Below are 25,302 nucleotides of genomic sequence, written 5' to 3' on the forward strand. Positions count from 1 at the left end.
GCTAGGATTCAAACACAAGTCCTCTGACTCTCCATTATTCCATAGGTACAATCATCCTATTCCTTTAGGAGCCTTTAATTCAACAGTTGTTATGTATCTAATACATGTGATAGAATTTGGGGGGATTAAAACATAGAAAACAATGATCTGTCTTGATTTTATCTACTATACTATAGTAGGTGTACATATGTATATAAATAATTATGAAATAGACTAGAAATGTGATTAGGAATAAAGGAGCAATGCAGACAAGATTAGAACATCTGGTTTACTGGGATCCACAAGAAATAGCAATACTTGAGGTGGACCAGAGAGTGCAGAAAAGGTCTATTTAAAATTACATATTTAGTTTTTTATAGGTACATCTAAATATTGTCATTTGAGAAGCAATATAAAGACAAATACCAGTAGAAATATATTCAATCTAAAATTTTATGGTTTTTTTCTTTCAATTTTCTTTCATAGAGGCCTTGGGCTCTTCTACTATAGTTGTGGGTATAATGAGTAACTTGTTGTAGGCATTCAGAAAATGTTTAATTTGTTTTCTATTTTCATCTGAAGTAAATTAACCTTGAGGGTTCTCTCTCTGAGGTGAAACTCTTCTGAAAAAATGAATAATTGCGGGGAGTTTGTTTACTTCCATGCTTAGGAAATGTTTTTCCCCCCAATGGAAAGAAAATTTCACTAAAAGCATTATTTGTAATTGTGAGACTCAAGCTTTTTAATTTAGGATTTCAGTGATTGTTTAATTTACCAAGATGAAGATGAAAGATATACTTGTGCCCAATTCCCTGGTGTTGGGCTAGTAAAAATTAAACGTAGAAGTCGTGGGAAACCAGAGGTAGGGATGAATCAACTAACAAAATAGGCAAGAATTCAGTCAGATCATGGATACAGTGTCAACAAAAGGACAATCCAAGAGAAGAAGCAACATACAAAAATATGAAACAAAGGGGGGACTGTAGGACCCGTCTAAATACAAAATTCATGAAATTTTATAGGGACATTGCTAAAGGGACTTTCTTGAGCTCATATAGCAAATTAGTGGCAGAGTTCAGATTTGAACCATTTCTCTTCATTTCTCATGTGTTGTTTCCATTATTCTAAACTGTCTCTTGAATAGATAAGAAAAGATGATGGTAGAAGCTGGGTCAAGAGAGGTGTTAGAATAAGGGAAGGGTCCAGGAAAGGAAAATCCTGAGTTTAAACTGACTGACTTTTTTTGGAGTACAACTCAGCAAGCCTTCTGCTCTCCCTTATGTAGGATCTTTGCAGTATGTGGTCATTTTGATTTCTTAAAGTGGCAATACCGCAAGACCAGCACAATATTTTTGACTCCCCACTTTAAAAAGGCAAAACTGCTTATCATGAAATTATAATGCATCTGCTACAATATGACAATTATTATTTTTTTTTACAAAATTTGTCCTTCATAAAGAAGTTTGTATTGAAAGATCTGATTTGAGAATGCTTTGCAAAAGACTAGTAATTATACTTACAATAAGGTGCCTGCCAATATTAATTTGTGTAGTACTTTTTGATCTACTGTTCATTTGAAAAAGCAAGCTTTGTCTATAATTATTTTTTTTTAAATCTATGGCTCTTTGACCTAGTCTTCATTATAGTAACTAAGAATGATGATTACAGTGATGAGTAAAAATCAGAGTTTTTCCAATGTACCATAAATGGTGCTAAGCGAAATCAGAAAGAATAAGACAGGAAATGTATGTATTAACGAATCCCATAGTTATAAAGGAGACCATCCAATGCAACCTAAAACTGAAAAAGAACTGGTCATACCACCTTTGCTTGATGGCCACCACTGAGGGTATGCATAATATCCTCTGAAGTAATCCATTCCATTTTGGGGTAGCTTCTAGTTCTGCCCTCTGGGGCCAAGCAGAACAAATCTCATCCCCCTTCCAAACGACTGCCCTTCAAATACTTGAAAACACCTACCATGTCCCTCTTAAGTCTTCTCTTCTCCAGACTAAACATCTCCAGTTTCTTCAACCAGTCCTCAAAAGGACTGAACTTGAAGCCTGTGATCGTTCTGGTTGCCATCCAGATTTTTGATGCGCTTCTTAAAACGTGGAACTCAGCAGTATGAACACAATGCTCCCTACATTTTCTCTTTCTTCCTAGAAGCCATCATCTCTTAATGGAGCCCAAGATGGCATTAGCTTATTTGGCTTCCATATCACATGTTGAGTCATGTTGAGTCTGCAGGTCACTAAAATCTCCAGATCATCTGGTAAACTACTGTCCAATCACACATCCAGTTTGTACTGGTGAAGTTAATTTCTTTAACTCAAATGTAAAGCTTTACACTGATCCCTGTTAGCCCAAGGTGCTAACCTGTCAAGACCTTTTAGAATCCTAATTCTGTCATCTAGTGTGTTAGCAATTATTCCTACCCCAGCCTTAGCTTTGGGTCACTTGTAATTTTGATAAGTACTATATTCTATCCAATGTCATTTACATGATTTATCAAAGACCTTCCAAAAGTCCTACTCTGATGGCTCACTGTGGCATGGAAGTTATCTTGTGTTTGTGGTGGCCCTGTCAGTAGAATACAAGCTTTGGCAGGTTCTCGCAAGCCTGAATGGTTTTCTTCAGGGTCCCAGCAACTGACTGTATCCTGCTTGAGGACCAGCCTAGTTGAGTATGGAGAAATTCCATCACTAGTAGACTGACTGTGGCAATTCATGAAACAAAGAAATTTCAGTCTTTGGTGTCCTTCCATTCCTGCAATAATGTTGATATGAGGTGGGATGGAGTACAAAGGCTGCTAAGAATAACACAGTTTTTAAAAACTTAAAAACACTCATTTAACTGTTGGTACTCTAAAATAAATTAGATCCTCGTCCAATGACTAAGAAGTGAACATAATACTGGGAAACTGAATCATATTAATATTTACATTTTTTGCAATAAAAGAAACTAGTGTGTGTGTGTGTGTGTGTGTGTGTGTGTGTGTGTGTAATTTACAGCTAAACAGAGGGATGGCTCACTGATTCTCTTTGGAGAGGCAAAAAATATCAGGCGTGGGTTTTACTGTTTGGCCAAAGGCAACTAGAGACCTTACTTCCTGGTATATACAGTCATCTCCTTCTATAGTACTCATAATTAGCATAAGTAAAATAGACTATGATGAAAATAACAGCAGCTTATATACCAACATCTGAGGCAAAGTATGAGGAAGCAGAGATATTCCTCAAAGAGCTTACTCTAATTCTAAATCTGTGACTCTGTGATGTAAGAAGCCTACACATTGAATCATACTTTTAATACTCAGTGACTTTTATGCAAAGTGAGCATGGGATAGATGGCAAAAATATACTGGAAAATATGACTCAGAACCTAAGAAACCAAAGAGAACAGAAGCATGAGGACAACAAAGAAGTCTTAACCTTATAAATAATATTTTCTTTAAGAAAGGCAGCATAGTGAACAAGTTAGCAGAGTATGATGGCTAGCCTGCTGGATGTAGAGTCAGAAGACTTTTTTTTTGAATCCTACCTCAGACACTTAACAGTTAAGTAATACTGGACAAGTCACAACTTCTGTCAGCCTTTGCTTCCTTATCTGTAAAAATGGGAATGAGAGAACCTTCCTCATAGGGCTGTTGTATCAAATGAGATAATATATGTAAAGTGCTTTGAAATCCTTAGGGCTTTACGTAAATGTTAGCTATTGTTAAGTATTGGATGGTGCTAAATAATTCAAGCATAACATTATGCAAAATAAAATTGACTATGTGTTTTTTAAAATTCAATTTTATTTTATTTTCAGTTCCAAATTCTCTTCCTCCCTCTTACCCTTTCCCCACCTGTTGAGAAGGCAAAAAAACCCCTATTACATATATGTGTATATATATATATATATACATATACAAAATAAATTTCTGTACTAGCCATGTCCAAAAAAAGAAGAAAAAAAGGGAAAGAAAAGAAAACGTGCCTCAGCGATTGACTCTATTTTAAACTGGAAAGGACCGGTTACAATATAGGAGTCATTTTTCAATTGGTCACTTCTATATACAGACCCTCAACTTATTGGAAAAGATAAAAATTAATTTCAAATGAAAAGTATAAAAATTTAAAGATATGGAGTATAACTAAAATATCTCTAAACTGACCTATTTAAACAAGCTATTAATGTTAATGACAGGAAAATGAATAAAGTGGAAGATGCTGACATGCACTATCACCATTTCCTATAGAAATTCAACTGATGTAAAGAAACAGCCACAATGGGGAGGCCAAAATAGCCTAGGAAACACCTCAGTAAATGTCTGAATTTTGCCCAAACACAAGGATGTAGAATCAGATCTAGAAGGCATCTTAGGGGTCATCTAGTGTAGCCCTTTCATTTTACAGATGAGGAACTGAGATCTAGAAGAATTAAGTGACTTGCTCCAGGTCAAATAGGTAGTAAGGAGCAGAGATAGCATTTAAACACAGGTCTTTTGACTCCAAAGGCAGTTCTGTACAAGGGCAACACTGGCTTAGAAATATTAATTCATTCGTAAAAACTTATGGAAGATTATGAGCAATGCTGCAATATAAAACTAAAAAGTGATTATAAGGAAGAATGAGTTGGCTAAAAGCTTATTGGCACAGTACACAAGACATTATTTCAAGACCATTTAAAGAAAAAAACTGGAAGCAGGTCAACAGGCAGACAAGAAATGGAAAATCTCTTTCAATATTTCTATAACAAAATATTTTCTTTATCAGTCACAATGGAACTATCATATTCGGACACTGACATCACAGTCTTTGATGTACCTGAATGAAGAAGTGATCTAAGATTGAAGAAGAGTTGAACTTGACTAAGTCCACACTGGGAGGTCTGTGCTGGAGACCACACACCATTTTGAATCAAACAACAAACATTATTAAATTCTTATTAAGTGCTAGACTAAGGCTAACCTTAGATCTAAATTAAAAAGGGAAAATGTCCCTGACCTCAAAGAACTTATATTCTAAAGTATTGTGGAATCAGTACACAATATATTTTAAAGGAAAGATGTCAGATGATTAGAAAAAACCATGGACATTATTACTATGAAAACAGCTGAGGAGGAGTAGCAATATATAATATTAATAATAATATTAGTAAATAGCATTTGTATAGTGCCCTAAGGTTTGCAAAGCACTTAACATATATGTCTACCTTCTTACCAAAGTAAAACATTTTGATAGAATAATATGTATATGTGTGTGTGTGTGTGTGTACACACATTCATATATACACACATATGTACTGTGGGCATCCTTGAAGAAAACATGAAAAGGGAAGAGGTCAGGCTTTCACAAATTCTATTCTATTACATACCATATCTTCACTATCACACAACAGACTGAAAGATACAGAGAATACCAAATCCAACTATTTATTGTTTGTAGACTATTAAAAGCATTTGAACCAGTAAAGCATATGCATATATATATATATACACATATATATGAATATTAAATCTTGGACAGATGCTGTAGATTGACAATGAGCTAGATTCAAGAATTATATAAGAAGAAGCAATAAGGTTGGATTGCATTTGGAAAATCATATAGCACCTTCACTGACCCCCAAACTTCCCCCGAAACAAAATCCACTTTTAATATTAATATTCTTCCAGTAATGGCATATGCCTATGATTCATGTAATACAATAATCTCCACGGAACCAAAGTTGTGTGTGATCCAAAGGGCAATGGAGAGATATATGGTAGGCATAAATAGACTAAAAAATATTACTAATGATGAATTGCATACAACAAACAATATAAAAGATATCATCAAAGAGACGTGTGAATTGAAAAGATGAATAGTCTGATTGGAATCTAATCAGCTATCTAACTGGTGTCTACACTGGTATCTAAATAATGTTAAGACATTGAAAGAAGATCCCCTTGAAAGTTGGAGTCTCACCCCTGCAGAAGACTTATGGGAAAATATAAACAGGAGTCATACAGGCTGAGAAAGATGGTATAGGTTTAGATCTGCATCACTGGAGAAAATATCTAGCTTCTTGAGATTACAAATCCATTGTTACTATGACAAGATCGTAGACTTCGAGCTTGAAAGTGCTTTAGAGATCTTGTGGTTGAATAATGTTATTTTGCTGAGTGGTAATTTGAGACCTAAAAGGGTTAAACAAGGTCACACAAATTTTAAATATTAGAGGTAGCCAGGACCTCTAATTCTAGATCTGGTAGGCCTTCCGCAAGACCATGTTGCCTCAAAGTAGTGAAGTTGATATGAAAAATTTATTTCATTTTCCTTGAGAATATAATTATTTGGTCTGAACTCAGCTTTCTTACCCTTAGCCTTGAACTGTTCTCTAGTTGTTTAATGAATATATATTTGCAAACTAGATTGTAAGTATCTGAAAATATACAGAGACAAACACACCAGTATTTTTGAAGAATTCTTTTATAGGCTCATGGGCTCTATTTTTTCAGTATTTCATCATAATAAAAATTCTTCAACATAGCTTTTCATGCAAAGTGTTATTTAGTATCCAAATAATTTTAGTCCATTAGTTGATTCTTTAAAAAGCAAGGAAATGTCTTTGTTCTAGAAATGCCAAAAATGACCTCAACATTTATTAATTAGGACTAGCTGAGGAGAAGACCATTTTGAATAAGTGAACTGAATAAAATTAAAACTTTGGAGAAAGAGAAATGCAGCTTACTGCTGAAAAAATGTTGCCTAGCAAATGTCCATCTAGGACTGGTTCTAATGAATGATTTGTAATTAGGATTGCAAATATGTTTATATCAATTATTAGTATGTAAATGTACGTGTTTAACAAAAGTAAAGGTGCCTGAAAGCAGTTTGTATTCTTAAATAGTTTAACCTTTGGCATGCCTTGGCATCTTGCCATACTATTAATTTGCTTAGCAGACTCTTTATTATTAGTACAACAGTAAACCAACCTAGCTTCTGCCCAAATTACTGCAAATTGTGAATTTAGTAGGATCTGAATTAATGAGTTTTTACTGTATCTTAACTAATGAGAAGAGATAATAGCATTTTGTACAGATACAGAATCATAGAACAAGGATCATGATCTTATGAACTTGATTCTGTTTGGGTTGCCTGCCAGCAGTGGGGAAGGAAAGTCAATAGAGTCCCTTCTTGGAGTAAAATCTGTGCACAACAGCCACAGTAACCAACCTATATGGTGTCACTGGTTCTATTACTTTTCTAAGTATCAATCTAAGACATGACATAAAATTGCTGATCGGCGACTATAGTTACACTCTCCATAGGAAAATGGGACTGCTGATAGATTTGGGCATTTTTGACTCCTCTTACCAAACTGTAAATCTACAGAGGGCTACAGACACTTGGGCAGAATAGTTTTTAAAGCTACTTAACATACATATTTATATAAAAATGGCCTACCTTAGTATCAGTATCTTCACTTGTCTAGAACCAGAAAAATATAACATAATTATTACCTTAATAATAGCCAGTTATATATCTTAGATAACCTAAAATAACTATAAAAATATTTTGAATCTCTCATTTTTACAGGAGTTGAAATTTCCAACAGTAACATTTGATTTAGTCCTTTCCATTTAATAATTCCATTTACTTCACAAAGGACTAAATATAAAATTGTATTATTTTTGACACAGAAAAGAACTTAAGGTGTTTAAAACTTCTGTTCACCTGTTTTCATTTAAGGATACAACAGAGACAAAATACAGAGCTTTTCCTCTCAAGGAATTTACAATCACATTGGGAAGACAAAACTAATGAGTAATACAACAGTGAACAGTATAATAGAAAATATAATTACATACTAAAATTCAAGGTACAGGAGGATACAAGACTTGATAGTTTTTCCCTAGTCTCTTGAATGACAAGGATAATGTCCTCCATTAATATTTTTTATTTATGTGATCTTAGTGGTGATACCAATCAAATTTATCAACAAATATATTTCATCATAAGTTCTGTGAGAGGCATGGTGAGGTGATGCAAAAGAAGTACTAAATATGGTCTCCATGATCTCTACCTTCGGTGATCATGGTGATTTCAATCATGATGGGGGACAAAGATGGACATATGTAAAACAATTAGAGAAAAATAAAAGACTGCATATGATTAAGTGCTAAATTATGTAGTGCAGACTAACTCCTAGAGGAGTTCAGAGAAAGAAGAGATAAGTATGGGTTATAGTAATCATCCTAGATTTCATGGAGAAGATGATATTTCACCATGGTCTCTAAGATTTAGATAGAAGGGTGAGAGGATATGGAAAAGGAAAGGCATGGAGGTAGGAATATATACTGCACATGTACAGGACAACCAAAAGACCAATCTAATTAAATCAAAGGGCTTGTATTTCATAGTAGGAGGAAAATAAAGCTGGATGGGTTAACTGAAGTCAAGCTCTGAGACCTCTGAGAGAGAGGCCTTGAGAGTTTAGACTTGCTGTAGTAGACAATGGGGATCTAGCATTGGATATTGATCAGAGAGAACTGAAATGATATGCCATATATTTTTTTAAATTTATTTAACATATTTAGTTTTCAGCATTGATTTTCACAAGAGTTTGGATTACAAATTTTCTCCCCATTTCTACCCTCCCCCCCACTCCAAGATGGCGTATATTCTGGTTGCCCTGTTCCCCAGTCAGAGCTCCCCTCTGTTACCCCACTCCCCTCCCATCCCCTTTTCTCTTCCTTTCTTGTAGGGCAAGATAAATTTTTATGCCCCATTGCCTGTGTATCTTATTTTCTTGTTGCATGCAAAAACATTTTTGTTTGTTTTTGAACATCTGTTTTTAAAACTTTGAGTTCCAAATTCTCTCCCCTCTTCCCTTCCCACCCACTGTCCCTAAGAAGTCAAGCAATTCAACATAGGCCACATGTGTATCATTATGTATAACCCTTCCACAATACTCATGTTATGAAAGACTAACTATATTTTGCTCCTTCCCAACCCATCCCCCTTTATTGAATTTTCTCCCTTTACCCTGTTCCCTTTCCAAAGTGTTTGTTTTTGACTACCTCCACCCCCATCTGCCCTCCCTTCCATCATCCCCCCCATTTTTTTTTATCTTCTTCCCTCTTCTTTCCTGTGGGGTAAGATTCCCAATTGGGTATGTATGGTATTCCCTCCTTAGGCCAAATCTGATGAGAGCAATGTTCACTCATTCCCCCCTCATCCGCCCTCTTCCCTCCTCCCACAGAACTGCTTCCTCTTGCCACCTTTATGGGAGATAATCCATCCCATTCTATCTCTCCTTATCTCCCTCTCTCAGTATGTTCCACTCTCATCCCTTAATTTGATTTTATTTCTTTTAGATATCTTCCCTTCATCTTCAACTCACCCTGTGTCCGCTCTCTCCCTCTCTCCCTCTCTCTTTCTCTCTCTCTCTCTCTCTCTACATATATATGTATATATATACATATATATACATATATATACATACACACATAGATATATACAAACATACACATTCACCCATATAGATACATAAACATATATGTATGCATATTCCCTTCAGCTACCCTAATACTGAGGTCTCATGAATCATACACATTATCTTTCCATGTAGGAATGTCAACAGAACAGTTCACCTTTAGTAAGTCCCTTGCAATTTCTTTTTCTTGTTCTTTTTCTTGATTACCTTTTCATGCTTCTCTTGATTCTTGTGTTTGAAAGTCAAATTTTCTATTCAGTTCTGGTCTTTTCACTGAGAAAGCTTGAAAGTCCTCTATTTTATTGAAAGTCCATATTTTGCCTTGGAGCATGATACTCAGTTTTGCTAGGTTTTAATCCTAGCTCCATTGACCTCTGGAATATTGTGTTCCAAGCCCTTCGATCTCTTAATGTAGAGGCTGCCAGATCTTGGGTTATTCTGATTGGGTTTCCACAATACTCAAATTGTTTCTTTCTGGCTGCTTGCAGTATTTTCTCCTTGATCTGGGAGCTCTGGAATTTGGTGACAATATTCCTGGGAGATTTCTTTTGGGGATCTATTTGAGGAGGCGATCGATGGATTCTTTCAATTCCTATTTTGCCCTGTGGCTCTAGAATATCAGGGCAGTTCTCCTTGATAATTTCTTGAAAGATGATATCTAGGCTTGTTTTTTGATCATGGCTTTCAGGTAGTCCAATAATTTTTAAATTATCTCTCCTGGATCTATTTTCCAGGTCAGTGGTTTTTCCAATGAGATATTTCACATTATCTTCCATTTTTTCATTCCTTTGGTTCTGTTTTATAATATCTTGATTTCTCATAAAATCACTAGCTTCCATTTGCTCCAATCTAATTTTTAAAGTAGTATTTTCTTCAGTGGTCTTTTGGACCTCCTTTTCCATTTGGCTAATTCTGCCTTTCAAGGCATTCTTCTCCTCATTGGCTTTTTGGAGCTCTTTTGCCATTTGAGTTGGTCTGTTTTTTAAGGTGTTGTTTTCTTCAGTGTATTTTTCGGTATTTTTTGGGTCTCCTTTAGCAAGTCATTGACTTGTTTTTCATGGTTTTCTCGCATCCTTCTCATTTCTCTTCCCAATTTTTCCTCTACTTCTCTAATTTGCTTTTCCAAATCCTTTTTGAGCTCTTCCATGGCCTGGGACCAGTTCATGTTTTTCTTGGAGGCTGTTGGTGTAGGCTCTTGCACTTTGTTGACTTCTTTAGGCTGTATGTTTTGGTCTTCTTTGTCACCAAAGAAAGAATCCAAAGTCTGAGACTGAATCTCGGTGCGTTTTTGCTGCCTGGCCATATTCCCAGCCAACTAACTTGACCTTTGAGTTTTTCAGTGGGGTATGACTGCTTGTAGACTACAGAGTTCTATGTTCCACGTTTGGCGGGGAGGTGCTAGCTCTGCCACACCAGCACTGCTCCTTCCCCAACCCCCAACCCAGACTGGGCTTAGATCTTCAGCAGGCTGTGCACTCCTGCTCTGATCCGCCACTTAATTCCTCCCACCAGGTGGGCCTGGAGCCGGAAGTAACAACAGCTGTAGCTGCCCCACCTCCGCTGCCCCCGGGGCTGGAAGCCAAACCGCGAACTCCTTCTACTCCCGCAGCTTTTCCCACTAACCTTCTCCGCAGTCTTTGGTGTTTGTGGGTTAAGCAGTCTGGTAACTGCCGCAGCTCACTGATTCAGGGCGCTAGGGCCCCCTCCGCCTGGCTTCTGGTCTGGATGGTCCACGCTGTTCAGGCTGGGTTCTGCTCCACTCCGTTCCCAGCTCCCAGCTCCGTGTGGGATAGACCTCACCCAGAGACCATCCAGGCTGTCCTGGGCTGGAGCCCTGCTTCCTTCTGCTGTTTTGTGGGTTCTGCCGTTCTAGAATTGGTTCAGAGCCATTTTTTATAGGTTTTTGGAGGGACTCGGTACGGAGCTCACACTAGTTCCTGCTTACCAGCTGCCATCTTGGCTCCGCCCCTTCCTCTCCATGCCATATTTTTTAAGAAAGATTAGCCTTATAGGTAAATATAAGAAAGGCTCAAGAGGGAAAGAGATTATAAACAAAGAAAACCGGGTAGGGAGCTCTTCTGGTAATCCATCTGTAAACAATAAAGGTCTGAAGTAGGTTGGTAGCAGCATGGAGAGGAGAGCACAAATTTAATACTATCTTGCATCTGTATAGTGTTTTATTGTTTGCAAAGCACCTTCCCACACATTACTTCATTTGATTCTTATAACAATCATAATAGTTATGGAGGGCAGATACAATGATCTCTCTTTTATAAAATAGGAAACTGGCATCCAGAAAAGTTAAGTGACTGTCCCAAGACCATACAGTTAGATCCCAGGCCTCTTGACTCTGAGTCCAGTGCTCTTTCCAGCTGGTTTAGGTTGGGAAGAAAATTAGTTCCTCTAAGACTATGTTATAATGTGGCAATGGACTTCCAATGGCAATATCCCATTGACAAGCTGGAGATGTGAATTTGGAATTTAAGTGCAAGGTAAATATTGGAAGCATAGACTCTGGAGTCATCCACAGAGGGGTGATCGATCAATGAAACCCTGCCTGGATCTCTGTTCTCTGAGGAAGCAAGTAAAGAACAAGATAAGCAGAGACCCAAGAATTAAACCTTAATGATACTACTTGACATTTACTATATGTAAATGTACTGCTTTACAGTCACAAAATGCTGTGTCATATATATGATCTCATTTGTTACTCATAACAACCCTATAAAATAGTGAGTCTTAGTGGAACACTCATGGAGCAGAAGGAAGAGGAAGCCAAAAAAAGGAGACAAAAGAATAATTGGAGAACAGTGGAGGAGTCCTGCTAAAGCGGAGTGTCATGGAAGTCAAAGGGGGCAAGTTTTCAGAAGCCAGTTTAAGACTGGTTGTTGTTGTGATGATAGCGTGCATTTCCCAAGTGGATGTATATTTCTGGTACACATCTTAGGTGGGTCTTAAGAGTATTAATTAACAATCAGTTGTTACTTATTAGGTAATACTGAATACTATAAAATATCGCAAATGAAAATTTCCCACTTTTATGCCATAAAGAGACTTTCTTTATTGGGTTTCAAGATCAACAAGAACCTTAGTAAGCAGCAATAAATGAAATGAAGAATCCTAAGCTGATGTCTTTGCTGTAGAAATCTTAAAGGCTACTACTCAGAGCTCTGTCAATTCTACTCTTGGGCCAGAAATAAGCCCAGTCTTGTGAGGAAGATGGAGGCAAGGAAGATTTCTTTCTTCTCCTTGACTAGAAAACATGAGTCTTCCAGCACATAGAAGGAAAGTGAGCTCAATAGGGATTAAGACCCAAATGTGCCAGACTATTTGCATCCTTAATCACCCCTTCTGATAACTTATAACTCTTTAAGGCAGATCCACATAATTATAATGAAAACTGCCATGAGTATAGCACATTTAATAAATTACCAGGTATCTTCCAGTCTCCAAATCTCCCATCATTCCTTTCAGATGTGTATTTTCAGATCTGACAGCTTTATATCTCATATCTGACAACTGAAACAAGATGAATATACCTATTAGGGTTCTCTTGTTATATTTTCCCTATGCCCTACTTTTAGAATTTCACTGGCTCCCACCTTACCCTCTTTTTCCTGATTAATTCTATAATGAAAACCAAATGTTTATAAGAATCTTCTCCATTACTCTTCTAGGCTAAACTTTCTATATCTTACCTTTCTTTTCTGATGTATGCAAATCATGGAAAAGCACGGTGATATAGTGGAAAAGACAATGGATTTGGAATCAGTGGACATAGGTCCAAATCTCTTATTACCCATGTGACACAAGGCTAGTCATTCTCCCTCTCAGGTGTGAAATGAGAATGCTGGCCTAAATATCTTCTAAGGTTTCTTCCTACTTTAATCCTGTGACCTAATAAAGTCATCTCACCTTCATGCTCTTTTTGTCCCTTGAACCAACTACACTATTCCTAACTTCAAAGTTCCTCACCAACTTCTAGCAAAATCTTACCATAAAAAATTTTAAATTTCTGTTCTTCTGACCTTTTTGTGATTATTTCCTTCTTGCTTTCCTTTAGAATTTTGTTCCTTAATTTGAATTTTCTTTCATAAGCCCTACTTTAGGACAATGACTATTCTATTTACCTACTGGATTTCTCTTAAATCTATTTTTTCTTTACATAATGTCACAATGATATCATTTTCTGTATTGCTTTCCATGGCATTGGATTGCTTCACTAAAATCTATATCAAAGCCAGTAATATGTTCTAATTGTGTTTATAAAGAATGGTACTCTTGAGGATAATTGACTATGCTATTAGTAATACAACCCTTCTTAGGATCTCAATTTCTTCTTTGGACTGCATCCTATTTTCCCAATTTGCTCACACTGACAATTATAGTAGGGTGATCCTTAAGCTGTTGAATTTGAGGAAACAGGTAGAAAAAGCTGAGCTTTCATTATGGACCTCCAAAATGAAAGGTGGAGAAGGGATTGAAAGGATTTCAATATAATAACATTTAGTAGTTATCTACTATAATATTAATAATTCATTGTGTAATATTAATAGTGAATCTTAAAGATGTCTGGTTTCCTAGAGCATCATGCTGTATATCCATTGGGCATTTAATAAATCTTAACTAAATTTCACATTTAAAATATTTTTAGCAATACAAAACAAAACAAAAAACACTCCACAAGAGTGTGGAAGCAGGAGAAGGGGGGAAATAACTTAAGAAAAATCTAATGATTAATTGGATTATTTTAAAAGTTCTAAGTTTTAATAAAAAAGTGGATAGAGAAATTAAACTCAGCAAATCTTTTAACACAGTTAGCTATGGGAGGTGAAAAAGGAAAAGTATTTCATATTAGTGGATTTGATTCAATTGTTTTGTACTGGTACTTTGTGTTTTTTATGTTCCAAGATCTTTTTTGACTGCATCTGGCATTATTTCACAAAGCTTTCATATGATGGTGGCACTATTAGAATTAGTAGTATAAAATTAAATGTCTTTATTAGTTAATGAATTCTAATATTTATGATGGAGGAGAATGACCTAGAGAGACCCTACAATTTTGCATACCTGTTGTTTTGCTAACATTTTCTCTTTTATCTCTAACTCCATTTTTAACTGTCTTTCCAGAAGAGCAGCTTTCTTCATGACAGTTGCTATAGTGATCTCCTTCTGATGAAGCTCTTCTGTCAGGTCAGAGATTTCACTCCTCATTCTTTCCTGCTCAGAGCTGGGGGACTGTTCTTCCTGATAAAGATTGGCTCTTATCTGCAGCAGATGTGTTCAAGAAAAGAATACAATGTGCCGCATTTGTTACTAAATGCATTACATTGATTTTCATGTCCACATTCTAATAAACAATTTAAAAATATGTTAAAGTACTTAATTTAGAATTACCTTCATTTAAAGATTAATTTATAAGCTATAATACACTCAACTCTCAATTATCTAAGCGTTGATCCCCTGCACAAAGATTTTTCATTCTAAACTAACTTTCCTCCTGACCCTAATAAGCCCCTACCCCATTTAGCCTGCATATTGTATGCCCATAGTCTTTTTACACAAGGCCTGGGGCTCCTCGCAGTCCAGCCATTGGTCCATCTCTTTTCCCTTCTATAGAGATTCACCAATACTATGCTTTTGCACTATTGGATTATATAGTCCAAGTCACTGGACCAACATTACCTTTGTCTGTAAGTGGTCCAACCCCAGAAAATCCCAACTACAATGAGAATAAGAGAGAGAGTGAAGAGGCTAAAAGAAGGCTTTTTACTTCTGGGAAATGGGGATGGGGGAAGGAGGAAAGAGAAAACAAGCATTTATTAAGCTTGTAGTGTCAGGCATTGTGTTAAATGCTTTAAAAATATTGTCTCGTTTTTATGAAGGGAGAGGTCCCATAAAAAGAAGCTAAGTGGTAAAGGTGGTGAAACTGGAAAAAAATCAATTAATTAAACTTCATTACTCTCTTTGGGCTTATGAAGGGCAATGACACCTCTCCCCAGTAGATAGTATACATGAAAAAACAATCAGTAAGACTCAGAAAAGAATAAAAAGCTTTCCCATGGTCATTTCTTGCTGTTCATCCAAGATATAAAACGGAAGCGGAGAAGGTAAAGGACTAATATTTACTATCTAACCTCACTAGTAAAAAATATTAAATTTTATTGGATTTACCTTAGTACATTTGTTTTTTAAATTAAATGCTTAAGCTATGAAATGGAATGCACTATTATAAAAAGTGCCATACTACTTATATTATTCTCATAACATGGGGATCTTGAAGTAACCTCCTCTACTGCAAATTGCTTTCTAAATAAGATTAATATACTTGAGTTCCAAATGACTTTAGACCTCATTGAAAATGCTCATTTCAGACTGAAATAACTTATAGCAGTTGTATTTTGAGAATTGAGATTAGAAATAAAACACAGCATAGAAAGCTTTTTATTGGTTTAGCTATGAGAGAATACAAATTCACTATTAGTTACTTCATGGAAGATAGAGCTATTTTTATACAACTCATTTGTTACCTTTCCTGCCTACCACTGCATTTTCTAGTATTCTCCAAGACACTATAAAGGGATTTGGACCTCATAATCTTTGCGTCAATAACAAATAGTGCCGTATCAGTAGAATCTTATATTATTCCAAGTTTTATTTTCCTACTTAATTCTATGAAAGTAAGAATCAGGTTAACCATACCTGAATTTGCTTAGTTCACCTTTACCATATGACGTTTTATGGTTTATCAACAGTATTTATTTTTAAAAAATGTAATTCTGCCATATTTTAAAAGATCAGTAAATTTGTTGACATTCAACTTTTTAAGGAATCAAAATGGTATATGGGGGCTGCTGGGTGGCACAGTGGATAGAGAACCAGCCCTGGAGTTAGGAGGACCTGAATTCAAATTCGACCTCAGACATGTACTAGCTGTGTGACCCTGGGCAAGTCACTTAATCTTGGTTACCTACAAACTGTATATGACACAAGGGGCAATGGAGACATATATGGTTGATGGAAATGGGTAGTGGTGTATCACCAACTATGACTTTTGCCCAAAAATGGTATAAAAGATACCATTTAGGAGGTCAAAGAATCATAGAATCTTGGATTGTAGGGAATCTCAGAAGTCGTCTAGTCAAACCCATATCCTAAAAAGTAAAATCAAATCAAATCAAGCAAACTGAGAGTCTGTCAAGTCAAGCCCATAGTCCTTTAGTTTCAAGAATTGGGACAATTTGCCTGCCTCTGGTCTTGCAACATTTCCCTCATCATCTTCATAGATCCCTACCAATAGCTCAGTATTAATATTTACCAGTTTTTGTTTGTTTGTTTTTGTACCATGGGATGCAATAGGGCTTGGCGACCTAAGCCATAGGATTAAGAGGTTAGTACAAGACTGTCACTTTACAAATGAGAGGTGTGGAAAGGCCCACAACGCAGAGTGCAGCCCCTCTCTTAGTATTTAAGAGTCACAGCAACCAAGAAAGTCATCATCCTACAGCCCCCTGATGATGTGCCTTTCTGCCTTTGAAGAGGCTGGTTTTCTGATAAGAGACACACCATCTACCCAGTTGATGGCCAAAGTGTGGTAGAAACTGCCAGAACTTGTGCTCCAGATTGAAGTATACTTTTACTTTATTTTTCTTGGACTTTTTCTGTTTTTTCTTTCACAGAACGACTTACATGGAAATGTGTTTTGAATGACTATACATGTTAATCTACATCAAATTGCTTGCCTTTTCAATGGGGGGAGGGAGGGTAGATAGGGAGGGAGAGAAACAACATGTAATGGGCCGGGGAGAACTTGTGCTCTAATGGCATAGCCTTCAAGAAATCAATGAAGTTGCCTAGAACGGGGACTTCATTGGAGGCCTAGTTATGATACTAGTGCTAAATCAAAGGTACTCTATGTTTTTTCCATTAATTTTTAACAATGCCAGTTGAAATCATAAAACATGCCATGTCATGCCTGAGTCTTAGTACCAAAGGTCAGAGATTCCATAGATAGAAGCCCATTCCTCTTTTTAGCAATCAATCAATCACTCAAGCATTTATCAAGAATGTGCTATGTGCCAGGCACTCTCCTGGGTATGGGGAATATGAGTACAAAGAGGAAAACAATCCCTACTCACCCTGAGTTTATTGGGGGTGGGGCGGGGTGGGGAGGAGTAATGGTAAGACAATATGCTCTAGTACAAATATATACAAAAGTAACATAAATCTAATATATACAAGGTAGTCAGGCCTTAGCAACTGAGAGGATCTGGAAAGGCTTTCAATTATTAGGAGGTGGGGCTTAAGCTATATCCCAAAGCAAGACAGCAATTCTGAAGCACAGGTGTGGAGGGAAATGGAGCCAGATTTCTGGATGAGGAACTGCCTGAGAGAGGGATCTTCCACTGGATCTCAGAGTACATGGCAGGGAGCAATGTACCATGAGGTTAAAAGAAAGGTAATAATTGCCAGAAGGGTAACAGAGATGCCTTTTCCCCTTGAATGGAAGCACATCATCTCTGGGTCAGTTTTTTATGTCCATGTCCTGTGGGTCATGCAGGGGGCTATGGATGTCCATGGGTGTTCTCTCTAAAGCTGAGGGATGGGTTGCTAAAGATGTGCTATGTTACTTTTCTGCACATATGAAAGAGACACACCAAGAAATGTCAGAACCAGACACTTCGTAGCTACAATTTGGGGAAATATTGAAAAGTAAAGGAAGCAGTAAAAATAAGCTTCTTCCCTTTCAATCCAGGGGAGATAGACATCTTGACCTACCTTCAGAAATTCAGTTAATTATTTTCCATACCTTGTTCAAGTCCTTTTCCTGATTTGCCTGGTCAGGTGTCAAGGAGAATAACTCTTTCTTTTTTCTTTCTGCTTCTTTCAGGATATGTGAATAGGATGGCTCAAGCCTTCAAATTAAAATCAAATAATGAATAAAAGTGAAACAACTTGATATGCTGTTACAATTATATTTGCTTCATAGCAGCCCACATCAGGGAGGTCACAATCTGCGACAGCATTGAAGGACTGTATTTAGTAACTGTATGTTGTAGGGTAAATTCAGTAGTTCTCTGGAAACATTTACATGATAGGAACTCAAGTTCCAGAACATTCAGACCTCACTCAACAATAATTTTTTTTAGATATATGCTGTGCTTTTATGAATCTATAATCAGGATTCACTGTCAATAATGAGGCATTTCACTTATTGACATGTAGATTGTTGAATACTTCATTGGGATGAGATGTGAAGGGAAGGTTTTAGGGTAGGATCATAGGATTCTGAGACCTTAGAGGGATCTAATTCAATTCCTTCAATTGGTGGACACTAAAGGCTCAGCTGAGCAGTACTAGATTTCAAACTAGATTACAAAGTGGTAACCATCAAATAATGTTGTTGTTCAGTTGTGTTCAACTCTTCATGACATAATTTGGGGTTTTCTTGGCAAAAATACTGGTAGAGTGGTTTGCCATTTCCTTCTCTAGCTCATTATGCAGATGAGGAAACTGAGGCAAACTGGGTTAAGTAACTTGTGGCCAAAGTGTCAGGAATCCTCATCTTCCTGAATTTAAATCTGATCTCAGACACTTAGTAGCTATGTGACCCTGGGCAAGTCACTTAACCAAGTGTGCCTCAGTTCCCTCATCTATAAAATGAGTTGGAGAAGGAAATAGCAAGCCTCTCCAATATCTTTGCCAAGAAAACCCCAAATGGGGTCATGAAGAGTTGATCATGACTGAAAAATGACTGAACAACAAAAATCATCAAAACAATCTGGTACTGACTAAGAAATAGAGTCGAGGATCAGTGGAATACACTGGGCACATGAGACATAATAGTAAATGACCATAATAATCTAGCATTTGATCAAAACAAAGATCTAAGCTTTGGGGGAAAGAATGTACCATTTGACAAAAACTGGTGGGACACCTGTAAAACAGCATGGCAGAAACTAAGGAATAGACCAAGGGTGGGGAACCTGCAGCCTCAAAACCACATGTGGCCCTCTAGGTCCTCAAGTGTAGCCCTTTGATTGAATCCAAATTTCACAGAACAAATCCCCTTCATAAAAGGATTTGTTCTGTAAAACTTGGACCTGGTACAGAACAACATCTCCAAGATAAGGTCAAAATGGACAAATGATTTAGACATAAAGGGTGATATCATAAGCAAATTAGGTGAGTGTGGAAAAATTTACTTGTCAGATATATAGAGAAGAGTTTATGACCAAGCAAGAGAAAAAGAGAACCATGGGAAGTAAAACAGATGTTTTAGAGTACATGAAATTAAAAAGTTTTTGTACAAACAGAATTAGTAGGAAAGCATGAAAATGAGAAAAAATTACAGTAAGTTTGCCTGATAAAAGCCTCATTTCTCAAAATATATAGAGAACTGAGTCAAATTTATAAGAATACAAACCTTTCCCCAACTGATAAATGGTCAAATGATAAGAACAGGCAGTTTTCAGAAGAAAGCAAAGGTATCAATATTACATAAAAAATGCTCTAACTCACGATTGGTTAAAGAAATGCAAATTAAAACAATTCTGAGATACCACCTCATACCTATCAAATTGGCTAACATGACAGAAATGGAAAATGACAAATGCTGGAGGGGATGTGGGAAAATAGGGACACTAAAGCATTGTTGGTGGAGTTGTGAACTGGTCTAGCCATTCTGGAGAACAACTGTGCATATACCACTATTATGTTCATATCCCAAAGAGATCAAAGGAAAAGGGAAAGGACCTATATGTACAAAATACTTATAGCAACTCTTTTTATGGTTGCAAAGATTGGAAATTAAGGGGATGAACATCATTTGGGGAATGGCTGAACAAGTTGTGGCATATGATTGTGATGGAATATTATTCTGCTATAAGAAATGATGAGCAGGATGGTTTCAGAAAAACCTGGCAAGTCTTATATGAACTGAAGCAAAATGAAGTGAACAGAATCAGGAAAACCTTGTACACAGTAACAGGAATGTTGTAACAATGATCAGCCATGAACGACTTAGCTACTCAGATCAAGACAGTTCCAAATGACCCATGATAAAAAAAATGCTGTCTACCTTCAGAAAGAGAGATGAACTCAAGTGCAGACTGAATTATACTTTTTTCACTTTATTTTTCTTGGGGATTTTTGTGTGTTTTCTTTTACAACATGGCTAATATAGAAATGTATTTTGCGTGACTCTACATGTATAATTAATATCATGTTATTTGCCTTCTCAAGGGGGAGGGGAGGGGTAAGAAGGAGGGAGAGAATTTGGAACTCAAAATTTAAAAAAAAGTTAAAAAAATTTTAATGAAATTGAAAAATATTTAATAAAACAAAAATATTTTTAAAGAAAGGAAGGAAGGAAGGAAGGAAGGAAGGAAGGAAGGAAGGGAAGAAGGAAGGAAGGAATAAAAAGGAAGAGAGAAAGAGAAAGAAAGGAAGAAAGAAAGGAAGGAAGGAAGGAAGAAAGAATGGAAGGAAGAAAAAGAAAATGGAGGCTCAAAAGGATGGTGACTTGCCCAAGGTCATACAAATAGAGCAAAAATTTGAGGCCCAGTCTTCTATCAATCAATCAACAAGCACTTATTAAGCACCAGCTACACACCAGGCATCATGCTAAGCACATTCAAATGAAACACATACTACTATTTCATATGAAGAGTTCATTTTGAATATGTAAAAGCAAATAGTCTTTAGAGTTTTAAAGGGCTGAAAATACAATATGTCCTCAAGTTCTTCCACGAATGGTAAGTCTGAAATGAACTTTTGACTTTTAAAAAACTTTTAAATTAGCGATGTCTGGGGCATATCATTAACATTTTGAAGTCAATGTCATGCTCTTCTTTTAAAAATGTGTTTGATGCCATGGTTAGAGACAATACCGAACTGGATGGACCATGTTCTAGAGATATAGGACATTAAATACATGTTGATCACCTGACAAACTACAATTATATAACTTGTTGAAAGGACTAAATGGCATTTCTTCTATACTGGTAGATTGTTATTCTAGTGTATCATTTTTATGGGTCCTCTCTTGCCATTTAACATTGAGGATGGCTCAGGGTTTGTCCAAGGAGCTGCAGCTTATCAGTAGGTTCATGTTTCAAAGCCATAAATAAGGCTGACCTTTACTATCCTTCTCATAGTATGTATATTATAATTACTACCTCTATAATATAATGTTGAGCTTTCGGTAAAAATACCACTTCACCATGAAACTGTTAGATTCTTAAAAGCATAGCTTTGATCCAGGGTTAACTTTTTCAATCTGAGAATATGCACTAATGAGAATTAACCTATCAGGGAAACGTTAAAATCAAGCAGTTAAGTTGCTTAGTTATTCCCAAGTATGAACATTTTGTGATCTTCAGTAGTCCAAATTCCTTTGTGCTTACCTGGTATGCCCACATAATTGTATGATTCTAAGTAGGGAAAAGGAATCTGTCCTAACAAACTTTCAGTGACATGACAAGGCTATGGGTATGGAGGCTAAAATTAAAAAAAGCATTTGTGAAATGAAAACTGTTAATTATGTGAAAGCAGGAATTAAATCTTTTAAAAATTGTTACTATTTAATCAACTTGCATACAGAATCAAAAATCTATATTACAACTTCCATGAAATCCCAAAGAAATAAGACTTTGAGATAACTTCTGACTACATATGAAATGTGTATCCACAAATTATTCTAATATCTAGTGGCTAAATCCAACATTTTTTAAAATAAAGACTGAAGATTCAATAACCAGCTGTTAAATATATTTTTTAAAAATCTGATAATATGGTATTATCTGTAAGCATAAAAATTAACAGATACTTTTTATTCTTGCATCAAATAAATCCCAAAGAAAAGTGTAAATACTATGAGTTTAATGATTCCTTCTAAAAATAAATATTGAATTTATAGAACATACCTTTTTTGATTATCTTGAAAGTTTTGGTACTCTCTTATTTTTAATAATTCTCTATGTAACTGTAGTCGTTCCATTTCTATAACTCTCAAGAGATCATCACGTGACTGTAATTCATTTTTCACCTCTGAAAGTCCTGCTTCCATGGTCTAAATAGAAAATCAAAATGATTTAATGGTAATATTAAGATTTCATGATCTCATGGAATATATTAAAATGATTTTATATTTTATAAACCAGTCTTTTTAAAAATGAACTAATGTTAAGAATTTTTGTTAAATAAGAATCAAAGTTTATAGCATTCGATTTCAATAAAGTTCTAAGTCATAAGTCATAAAAGTCATAGAACTTTAGAACTAGAAAGAACCTTAGAGATCTCATAGGCCAATACTTCCATGTTAAAGATGATAAAATTGAGGTCCAGCACCTTTAAATTATTTTCCCTCAGTCACACATTAACTTAATGGCAGAATAGGTTCTAAAAAAACAGGTCTCTGAACTTCTAGTTTAATAATAACATTTAGAACTAAATCGTTTGATCCATTCTCAGTAAATGCTTATGACCTAAAATGGAAATAAGGGAGATTAAGGCCTCTCTGTTAATAATCTTTTAAAGAAATGCTATGATAGACATTTGCCATCATCTAACACAGTATCCTGTGAGAAAGGACTCACTACGTGTTTGGTGAATCAAATTTAACTGAACTGAGTATGTAGAATGGGAAGTTGTTAATAAGAGTCACTATGGATCCATCAAAAACAGGTCATGCCAGACTTACTTTATTTCCTTTTTCTTTCTGGGTTACTAGACTAGTAGATGAGGAAAATACCATAGACATAATATGTCCCTGGGTTTTAGCAAGGCATTTAGCAAAGTCTCTTACGACAACCTTTTGGACAAGATGGGGAAGATTCAAGGTGGAGGGTAATATAGTTAGGTGGATTTGGAATTGTTTGAATGACCAGACCCAATTAGCTTTGTGACTATGAGCAAGTCACTTCTTGGGCCCTCAGTTTCCTCTTCTGTAAATTGATGATAATAGTTGTAATATCTATCAATTAATCAATAGGCATTTATTAAGCACCTGCTATGTTCCAGGCACTGTGGTAGGGCCTGGGAATACAAAGAATGAAACAATTCCTTCTCTCAAGGAGGTTGGATTTCTAACAGAGGATACAGCACACACACACACACACACACACACACACACACACACACAGAGATAGATAGATAGATAGATATGTTTAAAAAAGAATATAAAAAGCCTAATACAAGTAGTTAGAGAGGAAGAACATTAGCAGTTTGGTCTCATGCAGAAGATAATACTTTGACTGCATATTTAAGGAAGAGGATTTTGTGAGGCAGAGGTGAGGAATTAAATCGTTCCTGGCATGAGGGATAGCCTATGCAGAGGCAGAGATAGGGGAGAGGGAGTGGCACATGTAAGGAACAGAGAGAAAGCCAGTTTGGCTAGATCAAAAAGCATATGAAGATAATTACTATAGAATGAGGCCAGAAAGATAGTTATAGACCAGATGATGAGGGGCTTCAAAAACCAAACGAGAGCATTTTGTATTTAGAGGCACTAGGAAGCCACTGAAGTTGATTGACTAGGGGAGTGACGTGATCAGATTTGTGCTTGAAGAAAATAACTTTTGCAGCTGTGTATTGGGGCTGGAGTAGAGAAATACTTGGGGTGAGAAGACCAAATAGGAAGCTACTACAATAATCTAGGCAGGAGGAAATGGAGGCCCAAACTAAAGTGATGCCTGTGTGATTAGAGAGAAGGGATCAGATGTGAGATCCCTTATTTATAGAAACGGCAAGATATCACAACTAATAAAATTTGTGAGTTGACATCAGAGTGAGGAGTTAAGGATGATGACACAGTTATGAACCTAGAGCACCAAAAGAATGGGCATGTTTTCAACAGAAATAGAAAAGTTTGAAAGAAGGTTGGTACTGGTAGGAAAAAATGAGTTCTTTTTTTTCAGACACTCTAAGTTTGAGATGTCTCCAAGACATCTGGTTTGAAATTCCTAATAGGTAAGTGGTGAAATAGAACTGAAGTGCAGGGGAGAGACTAGGGCTGGATATATAGATCTGTGAGACATTGGCATAGAAACAATCATTAAACCGATGGGATCTCATGTGGTCACAAAGAGGAAGGATATACATAAAAGATTGTCAAGGACAAAGCCTTGGGAAACTACCATGGTTAGGGCGCATGACATAGATAATAAGTCAGCTAAGGAAACTGAGAAGCTGTGGTTTGACTTCTAGGAGGAAAGTATGGAAAGTATGGTGTCACATATGGTGTCACTCTCTCAAAAGAGGAGAGAGAATCCAAGAGAGTGGTCAAAGGTGTCAAATGCAGTAGTTGTTTGAGAAGAATAAGTACTGAGGGGGAAAAAGCATCAGATTTCATAATTCAGAGATCATTAGGAACTTTGAAGAGTGACTGCATTTTAGTGATGAAGTCAGAAGCAAAGATTTGAAGAGTGGGAGAAGTCTGTAGAGGCAGCAAGTATAGAAAACTTCTAGGTATTTGATAAAGGAAGCAAAGATATGGGATGATAGAGGGGATGGTAAGGTATAGTTGAGATTTTTTAAGGTTGAGCAAGATGAGGGCATTTTGAAGGCAGAAGAAAGGGAGTAGAATATATAGGGAAAAGCTGAAGAACAAAAGTGGGGGAATATTTGGAATAGCTTCTGTCGGGAGTGAGTTAGAGAATCAATTAGGGAAGACTAAAAGAACTGCCTTGCTTCAGTGGGAGCTCAGTTGAAGTTGGAGAACATGAATTCGTAATGTATCTATTAATCACTGTTGTGTGAGTTCTGGATCCATTCGACAGCATAAAAGAAGAAGGGGACACTGGGAGGAATTTAAGGCTGAAGTTTGGCAAGGGATAAGGAGATATAGAACAA

At 36.4% G+C, this 25,302-nt stretch overlaps 1 protein-coding gene across 1 annotated transcript in view; it reads right to left on the reverse strand.

Annotated features, from left to right (window-relative positions):
- Positions 1 to 25,302, reverse strand: part of DEUP1 (deuterosome assembly protein 1) — a 158,174-nt gene that overhangs the window by 35,550 nt on the left and 97,322 nt on the right. Inside the window, exons 8-11 of the mRNA XM_036743965.1 lie at positions 22,377 to 22,522; positions 18,260 to 18,365; positions 14,521 to 14,718; positions 12,883 to 12,969 (exon numbers count right to left, since the gene is read on the reverse strand). Of these exons, the coding sequence (XP_036599860.1) occupies positions 12,883 to 12,969; positions 14,521 to 14,718; positions 18,260 to 18,365; positions 22,377 to 22,522 (537 nt within the window). The remainder of the gene's footprint in view (positions 1 to 12,882; positions 12,970 to 14,520; positions 14,719 to 18,259; positions 18,366 to 22,376; positions 22,523 to 25,302) is intronic.

Source organism: Trichosurus vulpecula, chromosome 2 (genome assembly GCF_011100635.1).
Source record: "Trichosurus vulpecula isolate mTriVul1 chromosome 2, mTriVul1.pri, whole genome shotgun sequence".
NCBI lineage: Eukaryota > Metazoa > Chordata > Mammalia > Diprotodontia > Phalangeridae > Trichosurus > Trichosurus vulpecula.